The sequence below is a fragment of the Anolis sagrei genome, chromosome 2, assembly GCF_037176765.1.
Source record: "Anolis sagrei isolate rAnoSag1 chromosome 2, rAnoSag1.mat, whole genome shotgun sequence".
NCBI classification, from domain to species: Eukaryota; Metazoa; Chordata; class Lepidosauria; order Squamata; family Dactyloidae; genus Anolis; species Anolis sagrei.
Genome location: NC_090022.1, coordinates 9865375 through 9884576, shown reverse-complemented (window position 1 = coordinate 9884576; position 19202 = coordinate 9865375). Strand labels below are relative to the sequence as shown.

Genomic DNA, 19202 nt, shown 5'->3' with positions numbered 1-19202 from the left:
CCTCATGGGCCATCCAGTCCCACCCCCTTCTGCCAAGAAGCAGGAATATTGCATTCAAATCACCCCCGACAGATGGCCATCCAGCCTCTGTTTAAAAGTTTCCAAAGAAGGAGCCTCCACCACACTCCGAGGCAGAGAGTTCCACTGCTGAACAGCTCTCACAGTCAGGAAGTTCTTCCTCATGTTCAGATAGAATCTCCTTTCTTGTAGTTTGAAGCCATTGTTCCACATCCTAGTCTCCAGGGAAGCAGAAAACAAGCTTGCGCCCTTTTCCCTGTGGCTTCCTCTCACATGTTTATACATGGCTATCATGTCTCCTCTCAGCCTTCTCTTCTTCAGGCTAAACGTGCCCAGTTCCTTAAGCTGCTCCTCATAGGGCTTGTTCTCCAGACGCTTGATCATTTGAGTCGCGCTCCTCTGGACACATTCCAGCTTGTCAATATCTCTCTTGAATTGTGGTGCCCAGAATTGGACACAATATTCCAGGTGTGGTCTAACCAAAGCAGAATAGAGGGGTAGCATGACTTCCCTGGAGCTAGACACTATGCTCCTATTGATGCAGGCCAAAATCCCATTGGCTTTTTTTGCCGCCACGTCACATTGTTTGCACATGTTTAACTTGTTGTCCACGAGGACTCCGCGATCTTTTTCACATGTACTGCTCTCGAGCCAGGCCTCGTCCCCCATTCTGTATCTTTGCATTTTGTTTTTTCTGCCTAAGTGGAGTCTCTTGCATTTGGACTCTAACAACTCTTATTTCCAAGGAAAACACCACCAGAGAACCAGGGAGCCCTTGATGGGAAGGAAGGGAAGACAAGGAGAAATTGGAAGGAGGAAAGATGGGAGTAAAGATAGGAAAGGAGGAAATTAACCTCCCCACTTTAAGTAGTCCCTAATTCCTCTACTCACAGCACAGCTGTTTTCGAACTGCTTAGGTGAATAGTAAGCTGGGCTATTAACAATCAGGAGCCCAATGCCAACTCGTGCTTTGAATTTGCAACCTTTCAGTCGGCAGCGATTTATTGCTGATAGCGATTAACTAGCCGTGCTGCCAGTTTGTGTTACCGGGCACAATTCAAAGTGCTGGCTTTAGCGTATAAAGCCCTAAACTGTTCTGGCCCAACTTACCTGTCCGAATGCATCTCCCCTTATGAACCATCGAGGACTTTTAAGCTCGCTTGGGGAGGCCCTGCTCCCGGTCCCATCTTCGTCACAAGTACGTCTGGCAGGGACGAGAGACAGGGCCTTCTCAGTGGTGGCCCCTTGGCTATGGAACACCCTCCCAAAAGAGATCAGATTGGCTGCTTCGTTCCAAACATTTCGGGAAAAACTCAAGACATGGCTATTTGAGCAAGCATTTGCAAATATTGAGTAACGAACATAGGAATCGGAACTACTGGACAATGTTTTTAATGAGAATTTATTGATTTACATTTTATTGTTATTGTTATCATTTTATTAATTTTAATGTTTTTATATTGTGCTTGTGTTTTTGTGACATTGAATTCTGCCTTGTAAACCGCCTCAAATCTCTGCAAGGTTGAGAGGGGTGGTATACAAATGTAGCAAATAAATAAATAAATAAATAAAAACAACTGGAGGGCCAAAGTTTGCCCATGCTTGCCTCACACATACAAACTTATTTCCTTCATGTAGAAGATCCAGGGACTTAATTTTGGCAAAATAGATCGAATTCTCACAATCTACAACAAAATCAATGAAATATAACATTGTTAATTCTAAAATAACAAGGCTCGTGTTTTTCAATTTAATGTGGATTAAATGTGTGTGTGCCAGGAGCAGGGAAACAGCCAGTAAATGCCAGCCAGATATACAATTTGCACATCAAGGGAAACAATAGTGTAAACATCTTTTCCTTTGACTTGGCCTCGACAGAAGCACTGTGTTCAATTCTGGAATCCCAGCTGAACAATAACACTCACAAACTAGATATCTGCAACCAAGGTGGTAAAGGAGTGGGAAACTAAGCCTAGTAGAACAACTGATGGAACGACATGTGGTTTCTTTTTAAGTGACATTTAAATAACAAGAAAGGGGACTCCACCAAATCTTAGACAGAACTTCTCAAAGAGTCTTGTTTGAAATCAGATGATATGGGTGTCCAGGGAAGCAAAGGACTTCTCCAAAACAGTCCCAAGGCAAAAAAAGTGAAAAACATGAACAGAATTTGAAACTAAGAAGAGAATTGTCTAAGAGATGAGTCCAAAGTCAAGTCAAGTGTTACTAGAAGCCAATGGAATAACACGTGCTCATCGGGAAATGTTGAATGTATAGTCTACAGCACCAGAATGTCCAGTACCTTCAATTTACCGGTTGCATCTCATTTTATTTATTTTGTTCCAGCTCTTTGGATAATGTCCCTCCTGTATGTAGTCCGTGATAGTTCAAAAGGTATGAACCCCAATCAAAACATTTCCCACATGCCTCACATTTGTATGTTTTTTAGCCTGTGTGTATTCTCTAGTGCTTGTTAAAGGATGAAGTCTGAGTAAAACAATTCCCATACTTCTGGAACTTCAACCCTTCCTTTCCTGTGTGTAGCTTTTTATGCCTCACCAAGGCTGAACTGTCAGCATAACATTTCCTGGACTTGGTATGGTTTCTCTCCAGTGTGGAGTTGTTTGTGCCTCAATAAGAGTGAACTGTGAGCAAAACATGTCCCACACTCCTGACATTGGTATAGCTTCTCTCCTGTGTGGAGTTTTTTGTGCCTCACCAAATCTGAACTGGAAGCAAAACATTTCCCACACTCCTGGCATTGGTATGGCTTCTCTCCTGTGTGGAGTCTTTTGTGCTTCACTAAAGCTGAACCGTAAGTAAAACCTTTCCCACACTCCTGGCATTGGTATGGCTTCTCTCCTGTGTGGAGTCTTTTGTGGCTCACCAAGGCTGAACTGTCAGCAAAAGTTTTCCCACACTCCTGGCATTGGTATGGCTTCTCTCCTGTGTGGAGTCTTTTGTGGCTCACCAAGGCTGAGCTGGAAGTAAAAAAATTCCCACACTGCTGGCATTGGTATGGCTTCTCTCCTGTGTGGACCCTTCTGTGGCTCACCAAGTGTGAACTGTTAGTAAAACACTTCCCACACTCTTGGCATTGGTATGGCTTCTCACCTGTGTGGAGTCTTCTGTGCCTCACCAAGTGTGAACACTGAGCAAAACATTTCCCACAATCTTGGCATTGGTATGGCTTATTTCCTGTGTGGAGTCTTTTGTGCCTCACCAAGGCTGAACGGTAAGCAAAATATTTCCCACACTCTGGGCACTGATATGGCTTCTCTCCTGTGTGAAGTCTTTTGTGGCTCACCAAGGCTGAACTGGAAGCAAAAGACTTCCCACAGTCCTGGCATTGGTAAGGCTTCTCTCCTGTGTGGAGTCTTTTGTGGGTTACCAAGTGTGAACTGTTAGTAAAACATTTCCCACACTCCTGGCATTGGTATGGCTTTTCTCCTGTGTGGAGTCTTTTGTGCCGCACCAAGGTTGAACTGGAAGCAAAACATTTCCCACACTCCTGGCATTGGTATGGCTTCTCTCCTGTGTGGAGTCTTTTGTGCCTCACCAACGCGGAACTGTCAGCAAAACATTTCCCACACTCCTGGCATCGGTATGGTTCCTGTCCTGTGTGAATTCTCTCATGGATAAAATATGTCCTCCACTCCTGCCTTATGAATTCCTCAATTCCTTCAAAGATTTCTTGTTTGCTGACACCTGGGAATTTAAATAAATAAATAAATACATAAACTTTATTTGTCGACTGCCATATGTTCCCGGAGGGACTCAGGGTGGTTTCCAACACATATGGGAAACATTCAATGCTAACAAAGAAGCTTATGAGCAAAGTACATTAAAAATGGAATGTGGAAAATTGGAATATCTATCTATTTGAGCAAGTCCAATTGGATATTCTTACAAGATGTGAATAGATAATATAGAAATACTTACATTACCACAATGTAAGCCTACAATAGACTTTATTATCTGTTCAAATATTATGTTATTTTGTTTTCAATATTTTTTTTAAAAAAAACGAACAAATTAAGTCAAAACAAAATAAGTCAAAAATAAGTCAACATATTAAACAACCATTTCTAGAACTTAATACCAAATAGCAATTATCCAAAAAATAAAACTGGACCACCTTAACAAACATAAAAATATTATTAATTTAAACAGGATACAAAAATAAATCAGCTAATACCTTGATTAAAAATAAAATGATTATCCACAACGAATTGGCATGAAATCAATCCCCGTATGTAGACAGGGTTTAATAAATCTAGATGATGTTATATGTCGAGGCATATTAGTCTTCCTCCTCTCCATATGCCAGGGTGCAAAGATGTGATTTGGCAACTTTTTAAAGTCGAAGAGAGCGTGGTCATCCTTGAAGTGATCGTGGAGAAGACCCTCTCTATCGTTTCCACCAACCGCACTTGAGATGGGGACCAAGGGAAGGGCCTCCCCCGCCGACTGCAGTGTCCAAGTAGGTCTGTAAGATCCTTCGTGTAGCTGGGCCTGAACCATTTGGGCTTCCAAGGTAATGACCAGCACTTTGTATATAGCCTGGAGCAGACCGGCAGCCATTGGAGCTGCCACAGCATGGGAGTTGCTTGCTCCCTGTACGGAGCTCCAGTACCAGTTGAAGCTTCTGAACCTCCTTCAAAGGCAGTTCTACAAAAATAGTGTTGCACCAGTCCAAGTGGGATGTGACTAAGGCATGGACTATCATGGCCAAGTCTGACGACTGAAGGTATGGGTGCAGCTGGTGCACAAGTTTTAACTGTGCAAAAGCTCCCCTGCCTCAGCGATGAGTCCAGGATCACTCCCAAACTGCAAACCAGTGTCTTCAGGGGGAGTGTAACCCCATCCAACACACATGTTTGGCCTTACGACTGACTATTTATTTATTATTTGCAGCTTTTATATTCCGCCCTTCTCACCCCACAGGGGACACAGGGCGGATCACAGTGTACACATATATGGCAAACATTCAATGCCAATTTTGACATACAATATATGCAGACAGACAGAGGCTATTTAACGTTTTTCTGGCCGCCAGGGGAGCTGTCGCTTTCATCGTCCATCTGCGACACTGATGAAGTACTTCCGTATTCCCCGCATGCTTTTTCTGAAGTCTTTATGGCCTCATAAATCAGTTAATTTAGCCTCCCCACACTTTAAGGTGGTGCCTTATTTTCCTACTTGACAGATGCAACTGTCTTTCGGGTTGCAAAGGTCAACAACGGGCTACACAATTGGTTGGAAGCCCACTCCAACCCGGGCTGGCTTCGAACTCATGACCTTTTGGTCAGAGTGATCTTAATGCAGCTGACACTCAGCTGACACTCAGCCAGCTGCGCCACAATCCCGGAGTACTTCCGTCTTGTCTGGATTCAATTTCAATTTGTTTGTCCTCATCCAGACCGCCACAGCTGTCAAGCACTGGTTCAGGACAAGAACAGCCTCCTTAGGAGTAGGTGAAAAGGAGTGTACATCGTCTGTGTACAGATGACAGTGAACTCCAAAACTGTATGATGTCTCCCAGCTTCATGTAGATGTTAAACAACATGGGAGACAATACTGAACCCTGTGGGACCCCACAGGACAAAGTCTGTGGGGCCGAGCAGGTGTCCCCCAACAACAGCTTCTGAGAATAACCCTCCAGGAAGGACTGGAGCCACTGCAGAACAGTGCCTCCAAGGCCCATTCCCATGAGGAGTCTCAGAAGGTCTACGGCAGGGGAGCAGACAACTCCCATGCTGTGGCAACTCCAATGGCTGTTTTTATGTTTATTTCTTGTTTTTATTTGTTTTATATATATGTTCGGACTGACGCTTGTATGATATTAATATGCTGTAAGCCACTTTGGGTCCCTTGAGTGAGAAAAGAGAGGTATAAAGAATTATTATTATTATTATTATTATTATTGTTTCTACTACTCTTACATTATATATTTCTAACATAAGCCCTGCCTTGAGGGCCCTCAGTGACTGTGATGATTTAGGATAATACTGCATTTCGGCTGTGGAACACCCTTCCTACAGATTGGCCCCCTCCCTGTTGGCGTTTCGGAGGAAAGTGAAGACCTGGCTGTTCGAACAAGCATTCGATTAAGCAGTGTAATTGAATATAGGAATACGGAATAATGGATGATGAGATTGGATTCTGATTTTACTGATGAGATACTAGTGATTGTTATATTGATGTTTAATATGTTTAATAGATCTGCCTAGTCAAAGCCATGGTCTTCCCTGTAGTAACCTACGGATGTGAGAGCTGGACCTTAGGGAAGGCTGAGCGAAGGAAGATAGATGCTTTTGAGCTGTGGTGTTGGAGGAAAGTTCTGAGAGTGCCTTGGACTGCGAGAAGATCCAACCAGTCCATCCTCCAGGAAATAAAGCCCGACTGCTCACTGGAGGGAAAGATACTAGAGACAAAGTTGAAATACTTTGGCCACATCATGAGGAGACAGGAAAGCCTAGAGAAGACAATGATGCTGGGGAAAGTGGAAGGCAAAAGGAAGAGGGGCCGACCAAGGGCAAGATGGATGGATGGCATCCTTGAAGTGACTGGACTGACCTTGAGGGAGCTGGGGGTGGTAACGGCCGACAGGGAGCTCTGGCGTGGGCTGGTCCATGAGGTCACGAAGAGTCGGAGACGACTGAACGAATGAACAACAACAACAAATTGTCGATGATGCTACTGTTTTTCACTGTCCCATATTCGTTTTGTGACGTTTTTGCATTTAATTTTGCTGTTGTTAGCCGCTTTGAGTCGCCTGAGGGCTGAGAAAAGTGGTATATAAAAGAAGTAAGCAAATAAATAAATAAATAAATTTGAAATAGAAATCCCCATGAGTGAGGGGGCCTTACCAAGAGAGTCCACCATCCCGTGAATCTCCTCCATGATCTGCCCGTGCAAGGCTTTCTGATCAGGACTCAGGAGAGCCCACTCCTCCGGGGAGAAATGGACAGCCACCTCCTCAAAGACATCTGGGCCCTGGTGGAAAAAGAAAACATTTCCTTCTCACATAAGGGCTATAAAGAAAAATAATTACCCGTATATTCCGGCATATAAGACGACTGGGCGTATAAGACGACCCCCAACTTTTCCAGTTAAAATATAGAGTTTGGGATATATTCGTCATAGAAGACTACTCCTCTTCCAACGCACACCAATTTTTTTAAAAAAGCATCAGATTTGATTTCAATATGGTAATTTTCCTATGACTGTACCTCCTTCTGTGCCTCTCAGATCTCACACATGTGAACCTGCAGCTTCACTGCAGTCTTCAGAAGTGAGATATGAGAGGCAGAGAAGGTCAGACAGGTAAAAGAGGTGTGTTTGTGTTGAGATTAACTTCACAATTCAGCAGCAGATCAGTTGCACAACTTCAGCGCTTTCCAGCAGCTTCTTCCTGCACAGTATTCTCAGTCAACTGCTCCCACAAACTGCAGTCACTCTGGAACCTTTTACAGACACTTGAGCACATGCCCGGCCATTGTCAGTTTTACCATTGTCTTTCCCCCCGTCTAGATGACATTACAGACTTACCACAGCATACAGTTATAGCAGACAGGTTCTTAACAGACAGGTTCTTTAATTACATATAGCCTTCGACGAACAACATCACAGCACAAGGAGAAATATACACTGTATATGACTTCCTTATATACAATTCTAGAGCCCCCGGTGGCGCAGTGGGTTAAAGCACTGAGCTGCTGAGCTTGTTGATCGAAAGGTCGCAGGTTCGATTCCGGGGAGCAGCGTGAGCTTCCGCTGTCAGCTCTAGCTTCTGCCAACCTAGCAGTTCGAAAACATGCAAATGTGAGTAGATCAATAGGTACCGCTCCGGCGGGAAGGTAACGGTGCTCCATGCAGTCATGCCGGCCACATGACCTTGGAGGTGTCTATGGACAATGCCAGCTCTTCGGCTTAGAAATGGAGATGAGCACCACACCCCAGAGTCAGACATGACTGGACTTAATGTCAGGGGACTACCTTTACCTTATATACAATTCTATACAATTACACATAGCAATCTCTGATTGGTTCCCAACTCATTGACTTAACTCAAACCCAGGATTACATAATTCACAATCACCTGGACTAGGCCAGAACACATTCCCCAAATGATTCCCTATATACAGTTAATGCATGACTCAGCATTTCCAATAGAAGCCCATTAGCAGTGCATGACTCAGCTAGATTACATTACAATACATTGTAAAACCTGACGGGGTGTCTGGGCCCAGAGCCACTCTATCTCTTTCTTCCATACCCCAGGTGCCCCAGATGCCTGCAGCTTGCTCCGCCCTTCATTTACACCTTCCTGGTGAGGTGCCCCTTCAGCTCACCATCGGGACCACATTATGGATTTTCTTCTACTGTACTTGTGCAGCGTTGCCCTTAATGCTTTCATACAGTCGCTGCATACGGCAGGGACACGGCCACTGCCATTTTTGAGCTCCCCCCACCATATGCGGCAACCACAGATTCTCCAATCCGATTGGAAGTTTCAGCACCTGCTCTAGAAGACTACTACAGTATATAAGACGACCCCTGACTTTTGAGTAGATTTTCTTGGGTTAAAAAGTAGTCTTATACGCCAGAATATACGGTACAAGAAAACCTTTAAAGTAGATTTACACTCCTGTTGGTTGCTTGAAAGGGAAAGGGCTATGGCCTCCATACTATAGTTTAAGCTTTGTAGAGACGTCCAGCTGGTCACAGTCAGAACCATTTCATAATTGATATATACAATCAGAAATGGAACCTGGATATGTTCCAGCTTTTATTGTGGTGCCCAGAATGGGACACAGTGTTCTTTCAGGTGAGGTCTCACAAAAGCTTCCCTTAATCAAGACACTATATTCCTTTGGATGCAGCCCAAAATCCCCTATTCTTTTAAGCTGCTGCATCACATTGTTGGACCGTGTTCAACTTGTGGTCTACTAACACTCCAAGATGCCTTTCACGTGAACTGTCGTCAAACCAGGTGTCACCCATACTGTGTCAGTGGTGCAATGGGTTAAACCCTTGTGTCGGTAGGACCGCTGACTGACAGGTCAGCGGTTCACATCCGGGTAGAGTGAGTTTAGCTCCCTCTGTCAGCTCCAGCTTCCCATGCAGAGATATGAGAGAAGCCTCCAACAAAAATGGTACAACTTCAAACATCTAGTCATCCCCTGGGCAATGTCCTTGCAGACAACCCATTCTCTCACACCAGAAGCGACCTGCAGTTTCTCAAGGCACTCCTGACACGGGGAAAAAACCCATCCTGTATCTGTGCTTGGCATTTTTCTCTGGCCTAAATGTACTAAATGTCTCCTTTTCTTCCTCCAACCGTCTTTCACTAATTTCTTCTCATGACGTTCCTTCATCTTGCAGTCCCAGGCTGTACACAAAGCCTTGTCCTTAGTCTTGTGGGAGAACCGCTTCTTGCAGGTATCCTTCCACACGCGGCCTGACTTCGGACTCCCTTTGGGGACAGCTGGCATCTCATTCCGCTTCTCACCCGACTCTTCCTTGGGCCTCCTTCCTCCAAGGCAACCATGGCCCTCTCTCCCTTCCCAGCCTGCTGGGTCTCTTCATTCTGCCCTGCCTCTCCCTCAGCAACCAGTGGTGCCATTTCCACGACTGGCTTCCCCATTCTGGTTTCTGTATATTTTTCTTATTTTTCCCCCTCCTTGTTGCCACTGTTTGCAATTGTGCCTTCAGTACCTCACTTTTAAGCAACTCCCATTCAATCTTTTCTGTTTCAAGAGATGTATGAGGATGAAGCCTGGAAGAAATGACCCCCAGGCAGCTCTCTTCCTCCTCTCCCAGGAATCCTTCTGCTTACCTGATTCACTCCCACTCCATCACAAAAGGGAAGAAATGACGGAGGATTCAGCAACAACATCATTCCAGCCCCTGAGAGAGAGAGAGAGAGCAAGGTGTGGAAAGCTGATCACAAGATTCAGAAGAAAAATAAAAACTTGGCTATGGGACCAAGCCTTTGGGCAGTAAGCAGTACAAGGAATGATCAGGGATTATATGAAATGGATACGATATTTGGAATGGCCTGGACTACAATAGTTGGATTGTGTGGTTTTAATATTTATATTGATATGTTTTTAATTTCATGTTTTAATGTTAAATGATGTCATACTTTATGATTTAATTGATAATTGTATGGTAGTATCATTACGTTAAGTTTCTGTATGTGAGGCATTAAATTTTTCCGTAATTTTGTTGAAAACCACTTTGAGTCCCCTGCTGGGATCAGAAAAGTGGTATACACAAGTGAAGTAAATAAATAATAAATAAATAAATAAACATGCCTCAGAGGTAAGAATTACAGTCCTAAAACGAAACCTAAGAGGAAATGGCCCTATGTAAACAGGAGCATTCTCCACCTCAGGAATATGTAACGTTTTGGAGTTTTGGACATTTTTTTTATCTCATTCAGTGATGTGAATAGAGTGGAATGAAACTAATACTGGGCTTGGTATTTGAACTGACTAAATCTTTGGTGTCTGCTTATCTTCCAGCTCAGTTTCAGGGCTCATCTTAGCTTTGGGTCCCACCTGGGAACATTTCAGTCCCATCAACAGTATGAACATGTAGAAGTAGAACAATAAAGAAAACTCCAAATCACACTGAAAGTACAACCAAATGCTTACCTATATACTCATCTCAAGGCCAAAGGATCCTTCATGTACGGCTTCTCTACCTCAAACTGATTGTGGATGTGCTACAAGACCCAGAAGGGAAAATTTAGATTGGCATAAAACACCAAAACTCTCAGAGGAGTACCTTCTTACCCTCTAAGGCTGTGGTCCCATCTCCTTCCTGCTTGAGCTCCCACTGCTGGAGGGTCTGGGCGGTGTCTGGTGGAGAGTTCTCACATTCAAAGACATCAGGCTGGACTTCAATACAGTTATTTTGGGCCTGAAAGAACAGAGAATTTCAGAAGTAGTATGGAGAAATATTAGAAAAGGATTTTTTCCCCCAAAAGTGCAGAAACTTCATTCTGAAATTGGCCATATTTGACCTGCCATCATTTTCAATGTTGTATCACGGGTCAACAAATTTGAATTGAAGTGCAACTGAACTCACAGTAGATATGGAGGTGAGAGCAGGAGGGGCAGAGCAGGGGGGAAAAGAGCCCAAGGGAGCAGAGTCCGGTTTCTCCCTCATATCGGTCCCATCTTGGAAGAAAGGCAGGATGTACATTTAATCTATCCATAAGTCCCAAGGTGAGTGAAGCCAAGAGGCAATGCTCTCACCTGTCTGTCCTGCTTCTCGTCCTCTGCCCGACTCAGGAGGAAGCCTTCCGCCAGGGCCACCGCCTGGGAAGAGGTCTCTGCCCCACACTCTCGGACCCAGCTCCCCATCTCTGGGGGCAGGATGCTCAGGAACTGCTCCAGGATCACCAGGTCCAGCATCTCCGCCTTGCTGTGTTGCTCTGGCTTCAGCCACTGGCGGCAGAGAGAGTGGAGGCGGCTGCAAAGCTCTCTGGGTCCCTCGCCCTCTCGGAAGGAGGAATGCCTGAAGCACTGCAACTGCATGTGTGAACTATAAAGGTCCATACTCAGGAAGTTATGTGTTATTTTTTCCCAGGATACTCCACTGCTTCCAAGTCCTGCTTCAGGTCCAAGTGAGTAGGGTCTCTCCATGCTGGAACCACTCTTTGATGAAGAAGCCAAGTGGGTCCGAGATGCTCTTCCTGGCTCTCCTCTCAAGGGAAAGAAATCCCTGAACAGGCTCTACTCCAACATTCCCAACCACCATTCACATTTCTTCTGTGAAAGAAAGGCAGAATTAGATAACAGGCTTCTGGAGTCTTTTTCTTGGAGAGTAAAACCAAGCCTTTTATTAATTTCAGAGCCAGGCAATGCTGGGCCCTTCTTTCACCTGAACCTCTGCTTCTCCCACCCGGCTTCACCTGGCCTCCCATTGAGCTCCTATTCAGTCCCAACACCGATTTTGAAGCAACAGAAACGGAATACGCAAAAATAGGGAAACAACAAAACAAGCCAACACCAGAACATTAGATTATGAAAGTTTTTTGAAATGGCCAAAATGGACAAATTAACTTTAGCTGCACCACAAAGAAATACACAGAAACAGAGGTAATGCTGGGCCTGCTTCCACTTGGGCCTCTGCTTCTCCAGCCTCCAGGCCCACCTGGCCTCCCATTGAGCTCCCATTCAGTTCCAACCCACGCTGGATCCCCCCGTGATTCCTTCCGCGGATGCCTCATGATCCATGGCCTTTCTTGTAGAGAAGAACCAAGAGACTTTGAAACAAGAGACAAAAACTGCTGCTCTGGGACCAGAGTGAAGAGAGGGGCCAGGAAGACAGTTCCACCTTGTCTCCTGTACTGGGCTAAAATGTAATATAATATAATATAATATGTATACATAAAATATTGATAATATTATAATGTGATACAATATACTAATAATAATACGATATTATAATTATATTTTTTATGTATTGTCGAAGGCTTTCATGGCTGGAATCACTAGGTTCTTGTGGGTTTTTTCGGGCTATAGAGCCATGTTCTAGAGGCATTTCTCCTGACGTTTCACCTGCATCTATGGCAAGCATCCTCAGAGGTTGAGAAGGTCTGTTGGAAGTAGGAAAAATGGGTTTATATATCTGTGGAATGGCTGGGGTGGGGCAAGGAGCTCTTCCCTGCTGCAGTTAGGTGTGAATGTTTAGCTGATCACCTTCATTAGCATTTGAAGGCCTGCCTGAGTCTGGGAAAATCTGTTGCTGGGAGGTGTTAATCTGTGCCTGGTTTTGGTGTCTGCTACCGGGACCATGGTAAATAGAGATACCACATCGAAGCTGATCAGTTTGTCGTTTGTATTTAGCTTGAGATTGCTGATTTTTTCTATGAAGTGGGCTGAGTCCTTGATGTAGTGTGTAGTGAGCCCAATATGGCTTTGTAACTGTGCAGCAAGAAATTTTGCTAGGTCGTATGTGGGGGATCCAATGGCACTCACGATGGGTCTGAGTGGGGTGGAGTCCTTATGGATTTTTGGGAGTCCATAAAGCCTGGGTGGATGGGCTTCCGATTTACATAGCTGTTGTCGTATGTCAAAGTTTATGGAGGAGTTCTTAATCAGGGTGTTAATCAGGAGTTCTTAATCAAAAATCCAATGCTTCCTCTTCATCCTGGAAAGAAGTGAGAAGTGGAGTGCCGCAGGGTTCCGTCCTGGGCCCGGTCCTGTTCAACATCTTTATTAATGACTTAGATGAAGGGCTAGAAGTTTGCAGACGACACCAAATTGGGAGGGATAGCCAATAGTCCAGAGGACAGGAGCAGGATTCAAAACGATCTTGACAGATTAGAGAGATGGGCCAAAGCTAACAAAATGAAGTTCAATAGGGATATATGCACGATACTCCACTTAGGCAGGAAAAACGAAATGTAAAGATACAGAATGGGGGATGATGCCTGGCTCGAGAGCAGTACGTGTGAAAAAGTTCTTGGAGTCCTCGTGGGGAGGAAGGTGAACATGAGCCAACAATGTGATGTGGTGGCAAAAAAACCCAATGGGATTTTGGCCTGCATCAATAGGAGCCTAGTGTCTAGATCTAGGGAAGTAATGCTACCCCTCTATTCTGCTTTGGTTAGACCACACCTGGAATATTGGGTCCAATTCTGGGCACCACAATTCAAGAGAGATATTGACAAGCTGGAATGTGTCCAGAGGAGGGCAACTAAAATGATAAAGTGTCTGGAGAACAAGCCCTATGAGGAGCAGCTTAAAGAGCTGGACATGTTTAGCTTCAGAAGAGGACTGAGAGGAGACATGATAGCCATGTATAAATATGTGAGAGGAAGCCACAGGGAGGAGGGAGCAAACTTGTTTTCTGCTTCCTTGGAGACTAGGATGCGAAACAATGGCTTCAAACTACAAGAGAGGAGATTCCACCTGAACACGAGGAAAAACTTCCTGACTGTGAGAGCCGTTCAGCAGTGGAACTCTCTGTTCTGGAGTGTGGTGGAGGCTCCTTCTTTGGAAGCTTTTAAACAGAGGCTGGATGGCCATCTGTCAGGGGTGCTTTGAATGCAATATTCCTGCTTCTTGGCAGAATGGGGTTGACTGGATGGCCCATGAGGTCTCTTCCAACTCTTGGATTCTATATAATGGTTGTAAATAAATATATCATTATAATGACTGAAGTAAAATCTTTGGAAATCTAGATGACAAACAGAAACTCTGAATTATTTAAAGACTTATGGGGGGGGGGGGGGGAGAGGAGCCAGAGAGGCAGGTGTGTGGGTGGGCAGGGGAAGGGGAAAGCCCTGGGCCCCCCTCTCTCTCTCTGCCTGCCTCTCTCTCCTCCCAAGGATCCCCTGTTTGGAGAATCTGGTGACGCCCAACCCCAGGTGAGGCCAGGCCTGGGCCCACTTTGGCCCTCCCTCCAGGTGTGTTGGGCTTCAGCCCCTCTTTGGCCCTTTGGAGAAGGAATGGGAAGAAGACTCACCGGAAGGAGAGGAAGTAGGAGGCGGAAGAGGACAAAGGGGCCAACTCCCCTCTCCCAGCCAGACAAGGAAGGGTTAAGGGGAGGGAGTTTGGTTCCTAGAGGGGCAGGAAAGGCGAGTCTAAGAAGGCCCACTTCCTCCCTGCCTCTCTGGGAACCACACTCCCTGCCCTTAACCCTTCCTTGCCCAGCATGACACTCTAAGGAGGGGGAAAGAGCATCTCTCCAAAGCCCTGAAACCAGAAGACAGAAGATGAAGGCAGAGACAGAGTCATGGAGGAAACACTCCATATTCATAGGATAGTTAGTTAGATGTATTCTCTCCCTGCCAAACCCTTGCTCCCCAACCACATCAAAGGTGCCTTCCTCTTGGCACATGTCTCCTTTTCGCCCTCCACTCATGCCTCTTCGAATTCTGCAGCACTGCTGGTCACAGCTGACCTCCAGTTAGAGCACTCAAGGGAATTACATATACCACTGGATACAATTTTAGCAATGGTTCTGTCCATAAGAGGGATATTGTCTGTCTGTCCATCCATTCCTTTCTCGTTTAAATACAATCTATTATATACGAGAAGATCCAACCAGTCCATCCTCCAGGAAATAAAGCCCGACTGTTCACTGGAGGGAAGGATACTAGAGACAAAGTTAAAGTCCTTTGGCCACATCATGAGGAGACAGCAAAGCCTAGAGAAGACAATGATGCTGGGGAAAGTGGAAGGCAAAAGGAAGAGGGGCCGACCAAGGGCAAGATGAATGGATGGCATCCTTGAAGTGACTGGACTGACCTTGAAGGAGCTGGGGGTGGTGACGGCCGACAGGGAGCTCTGGCGTGGGCTGGTCCATGAGGTCACAAAGAGTCGGAGACGACTGAACGAATGAACAACAATTATATACTGTGGTTTCATGTATTGTCAGGAGATATGATTCCCACCTTTTATGAGCAAAGCTTGAGTTTGTATTGTCTAAGTCAAAAATGTATCTGATGAACAAGCACTTCCATTTTTTCTGACTTGAATTAGAATACAATGAAGTTTTCAATTCGAAGTTGTCTGCTGCCATTATTTATTTAATATTTATTTAAGTTTGCTCACAAAGTCGTATCCTTGATCACACAGCAACTGCTATAAAACAACAAGTTAAACATGACCCACAAGTTAAACATGAGCCAACAATGTGATGTGGCGGCAAAAAAAGCCAATGGGATTTTGGCCTGCATCAATAGGAGCATAGTGTCTAGATCTAGGGAAGTAATGCTACCCCTCTATTCTGCTTTGGTTAGACCACATCTGGAATATTGTGTCCAGTTCTGGGCACCACAATTCAAGAGAGATATTGACAAGCTGGAATGTGTCCAGAGGAGGGCGACTAAAATGATAAAAGGTCTGGAGAACAAGCCCTATGAGGAGCGGCTTAAGAAGCTGGGCATGTTTAGCCTGAAGAAGAGAAGGCTGAGAGGGGATATGATAGCCATGTATAAATATGTGAGAGGAAGCCACAGGGAGGAGGGAGCAAGCTTGTTTTCTGCTTCCCTGGAGACTAGGATGCGGAGCAATGGCTTCAAACTACAAGAGAGGAGATTCCATCTGAACATGAGGAAGAACTTCCTGACTGTGAGAGCCGTTCAGCAGTGGAACTCTCTGCCCCGGAGTGTGGTGGAAGCTCCTTCTTTGGAAGCTTTTAAACAGAGGCTGGATAGCCATCTGTCAGGGGTGATTTGAATGCAATATTCCTGCTTCTTGGCAGAATGGGGTTGGACTGGATGGCCCATGAGGTCTCTTCCAACTCTTTGATTCTATGATTCTATGAAACAAAAAGCCTTTGTTTAACATTCATAAAAGAGGTGCATTGCCTCATTGCCCTCAAAGTCATCTTCAATTTGCCTGAACATATAACACGGAATAACTATTCTGCCGTGGTCCGACCACACCTGCAATACTGAGTCCAATTCTGGGCACCGCAACTGAAGGGAGATGTCGAGAAACTGGAATGTGTCCAGAGGAGGGGGACTGAAATGATCGAGGGTCTGGAGAAGAAGCCTCCCTTTCTCTTTTTTCCTGTTCGCAACCCTTTCTCTTCCTCTCGCTGTGCACACAAACCTCTCTGCTCTCCGCACAACGACCCAGCTGAGTGGCTGTGTGGAGAGCAGAGGGGGTGCATGCATGGCAAGGGAAGGGGGAGGCCGTGCCATCCAAAGTGACGGCACACGCACCTCCCTTTCTCTTTCTCTCGCCGCACATGCACCTCTCTGTTCTCCACACAGCAACCCTGCAGGAGGGCGCATGAACGGCAACAGGAGGGGGAAGGAGGTGTGCTTCTCTCTCCCTGTTATTGCCGCATGCGTGCACACCCCCCTTTCTCCTTCTTTTGCCTCAGGCACGGTAACTTTTCCAAGGCAGCTTTTATACTACGTGGGGATGAGATGAGAAATACGTATCAAAGGAGCAGCAGAGTTGGTAATTGCCTGGAAAGGCACCCAGCGTGTGGCAAGAGGTGAGGGTCCTGGCGGAAAGGCAGGGAATCGAAGAAGGGCTTTGTTCAGCCCCACGCCTTCCCGCCAGGACCCTCAACAGAATATAAGCCGAGGGGAGCTTTTTTTACCCTAAAAAAGGGCTGAAACACTTGGCTTATATTCGAGTATATACAGATTTTTTTTAAAGTGGCATGACAATCCTATTTAACCCTCTGAAGGATTGTCACAAGGAGCTTGCTTTCTGCTGCTCCAAGAACAGGACCCCAATTTAGGGATTTAAATGACAAGAAAGGGGAATCTACCAAATCTTAGGCAGAACTTCTCAAAAGGTTCTGTTTGAAATCAGATATTTACACACAAAGGCTGAGTTCTCTGGTGGTTTACAAGGGATGAATTCTGAGTAAAACACTGTTCACACTCCCGGCACTGGTACGGCTTCTCTCCTGTGTGGAGTCTTTTGTGGCTCACCAGGTCTGAATTGCGAGCAAAACATTCCCCATATTCCTTGCATTAGTTTGGCTTCTCTCCTGTGTGGAGTCTTTTGTGGCTCACCAGGTCTGAATTGCGAGCAAAACATTCCCCATATTCCTTGCATTAGTTTGGCTTCTCTCCTGTGTGGAGTCTTTTGTGCCTCACCAAGGCTGAACTGGAAACAAAACATTTCCCACACTCCTGGCATTGGTATGGCTTCTCTCCTGTGTGGAGTCTTTTGTGGTTCAACAAGGCTGAATTCAGAGCAAAACATTTCCCACACTCCTGGCATTGGTATGGCTTCTCTCCTGTGTGGACTCTTTTGTGGCTCACCAAGGCTGAATTCACAGCAAAACATTTCCCACACTCCTGGCATTGGTATGGCTTCTCTCCTGTGTGGACTCTTTTGTGGGTTACCAAGTGTGAACTGTTAGTAAAACATTGCCCACACTCCTGACATTGGTATGGTTTCTCTCCTGTGTGGAGTTTTTTGTGCCTCACCAAGTGTGAATTTTGAGCAAAACATTTCCCACACACCTGGCATTGGTATGGCTTCTCTCCTGTGTGGACTCTTTTGTGGCTCACCAAGGCTGAATTCACAGCAAAATATTTCCCACACTCCTGGCATTGGTATGGCTTCTCTCCTGTGTGGAGTCTTTTGTGGCTCACCAAATGTGAATTGCGAGCAAAACATTTCCCACACTCCTGGCATTGGTATGGCTTCTCTCCTGTGTGGACTCTTTTGTGGTTCAACAAGGTTGAATTCAGAGCAAAAGATTCCCCACACTCCTGGCATTGGTATGGTCTCTCTCCTGTGTGGAGTCTTTTGTGCCTCACCAAGTTTGAATTTTGAGCAAAACATTTCCCACACTCCTGGCATTGGTATGGCTTCTCTCCTGTGTGGACTCTTTTGTGCCCCACCGAGTGTGAACTCTGGATAACCGATTTCCCACACTCCTGTCCTACGAGATCTTCAGTTTCTTCAAAGATATTTTCTTGGCTCAGACCTGGCAGTTTGTAATCAGCAACACATTTTGCAGGTACTTTCCCTTTAAAATGGCCTTTCCCAGCACTGAGTGTCTTGTGAAGTATAAGTCCCATATTTTGGGGGAAAAACTGTCCACATACATTGCATTTGTAAGGCCTTTCTCTGGAAGAACCTCCATCTTCTCTGTGGCTTTGCTGGCATCTAGGAAGGCCCCCATTGTGTCCCAAATGCTTCCTGTGTTTGTTGTTCCAATTATCTGCTGTAAAGAAGGACAGAAACAGTGTGAGTGATAAGGACTCTTGGGAATTGGTATAAGAAGGAGATTGAAATGATCTTTAAAACAACATAGATATGGAAAAAAGAAGATATAACTGTTGTCCTCTCCCCACTCCTTGTTCGATAAAGATGGACACTCTTTGTCTGGCTGGAGCCTCTAAGGGAGAGGTGAGTCACATCTGCTCCAGAGGCTTGCTGTTCCTCAGCCCAGCCTGGCTTTTTATTCTGTCTCCTTCTTTCTGGGGGAATGTATGACTTTTCCCTTCACATTCAAATGCTCGCCTTTTTCTCTAGCTAAAACTTTACCTTACTACCACTCATTTTACGGTTTTGCATGACAAGGCTGGATAGATACAAGATAGTGACAAGATAGTGACTCCAGCAAAGGATCACCGCCTTGTCGGGGCGCTGGAGCTTGAGCACCTCAATGATGTCATGAGCGAAACCGTGAAGGGACACCCAAGACGGGACGGTTGTGGCAGAGAG

General features: G+C 45.4%; 2 protein-coding genes across 8 annotated transcripts in view; one reads left to right on the top strand and one right to left on the bottom strand.

The window, feature by feature from the left end:
* LOC132765774 (zinc finger protein 850-like) overlaps positions 1–19202 on the top strand; it is a 1095673-nt gene that overhangs the window by 790416 nt on the left and 286055 nt on the right. The window lies entirely within an intron of this gene.
* LOC132766016 (zinc finger protein 208-like) overlaps positions 1–19202 on the bottom strand; it is a 151722-nt gene that overhangs the window by 119402 nt on the left and 13118 nt on the right. For 2 of the 7 annotated variants that reach the window (XM_067465090.1, XM_067465092.1), the window contains exon 1: positions 14409–14565. The exons of 4 other annotated variants lie outside the window; for them this stretch is intronic. Coding sequence is in view for 1 of the 3 variants with exons in the window: in XM_067465107.1 (XP_067321208.1) it covers positions 17576–18699 (1124 nt within the window). In the remaining 2 variants the exon portion in view is untranslated. Of the gene's footprint in view, positions 1–14408; positions 14566–15556; positions 18700–19202 lie in introns of those variants that run through there. One more of the 7 variants, XM_067465107.1, reaches the window with a different exon arrangement.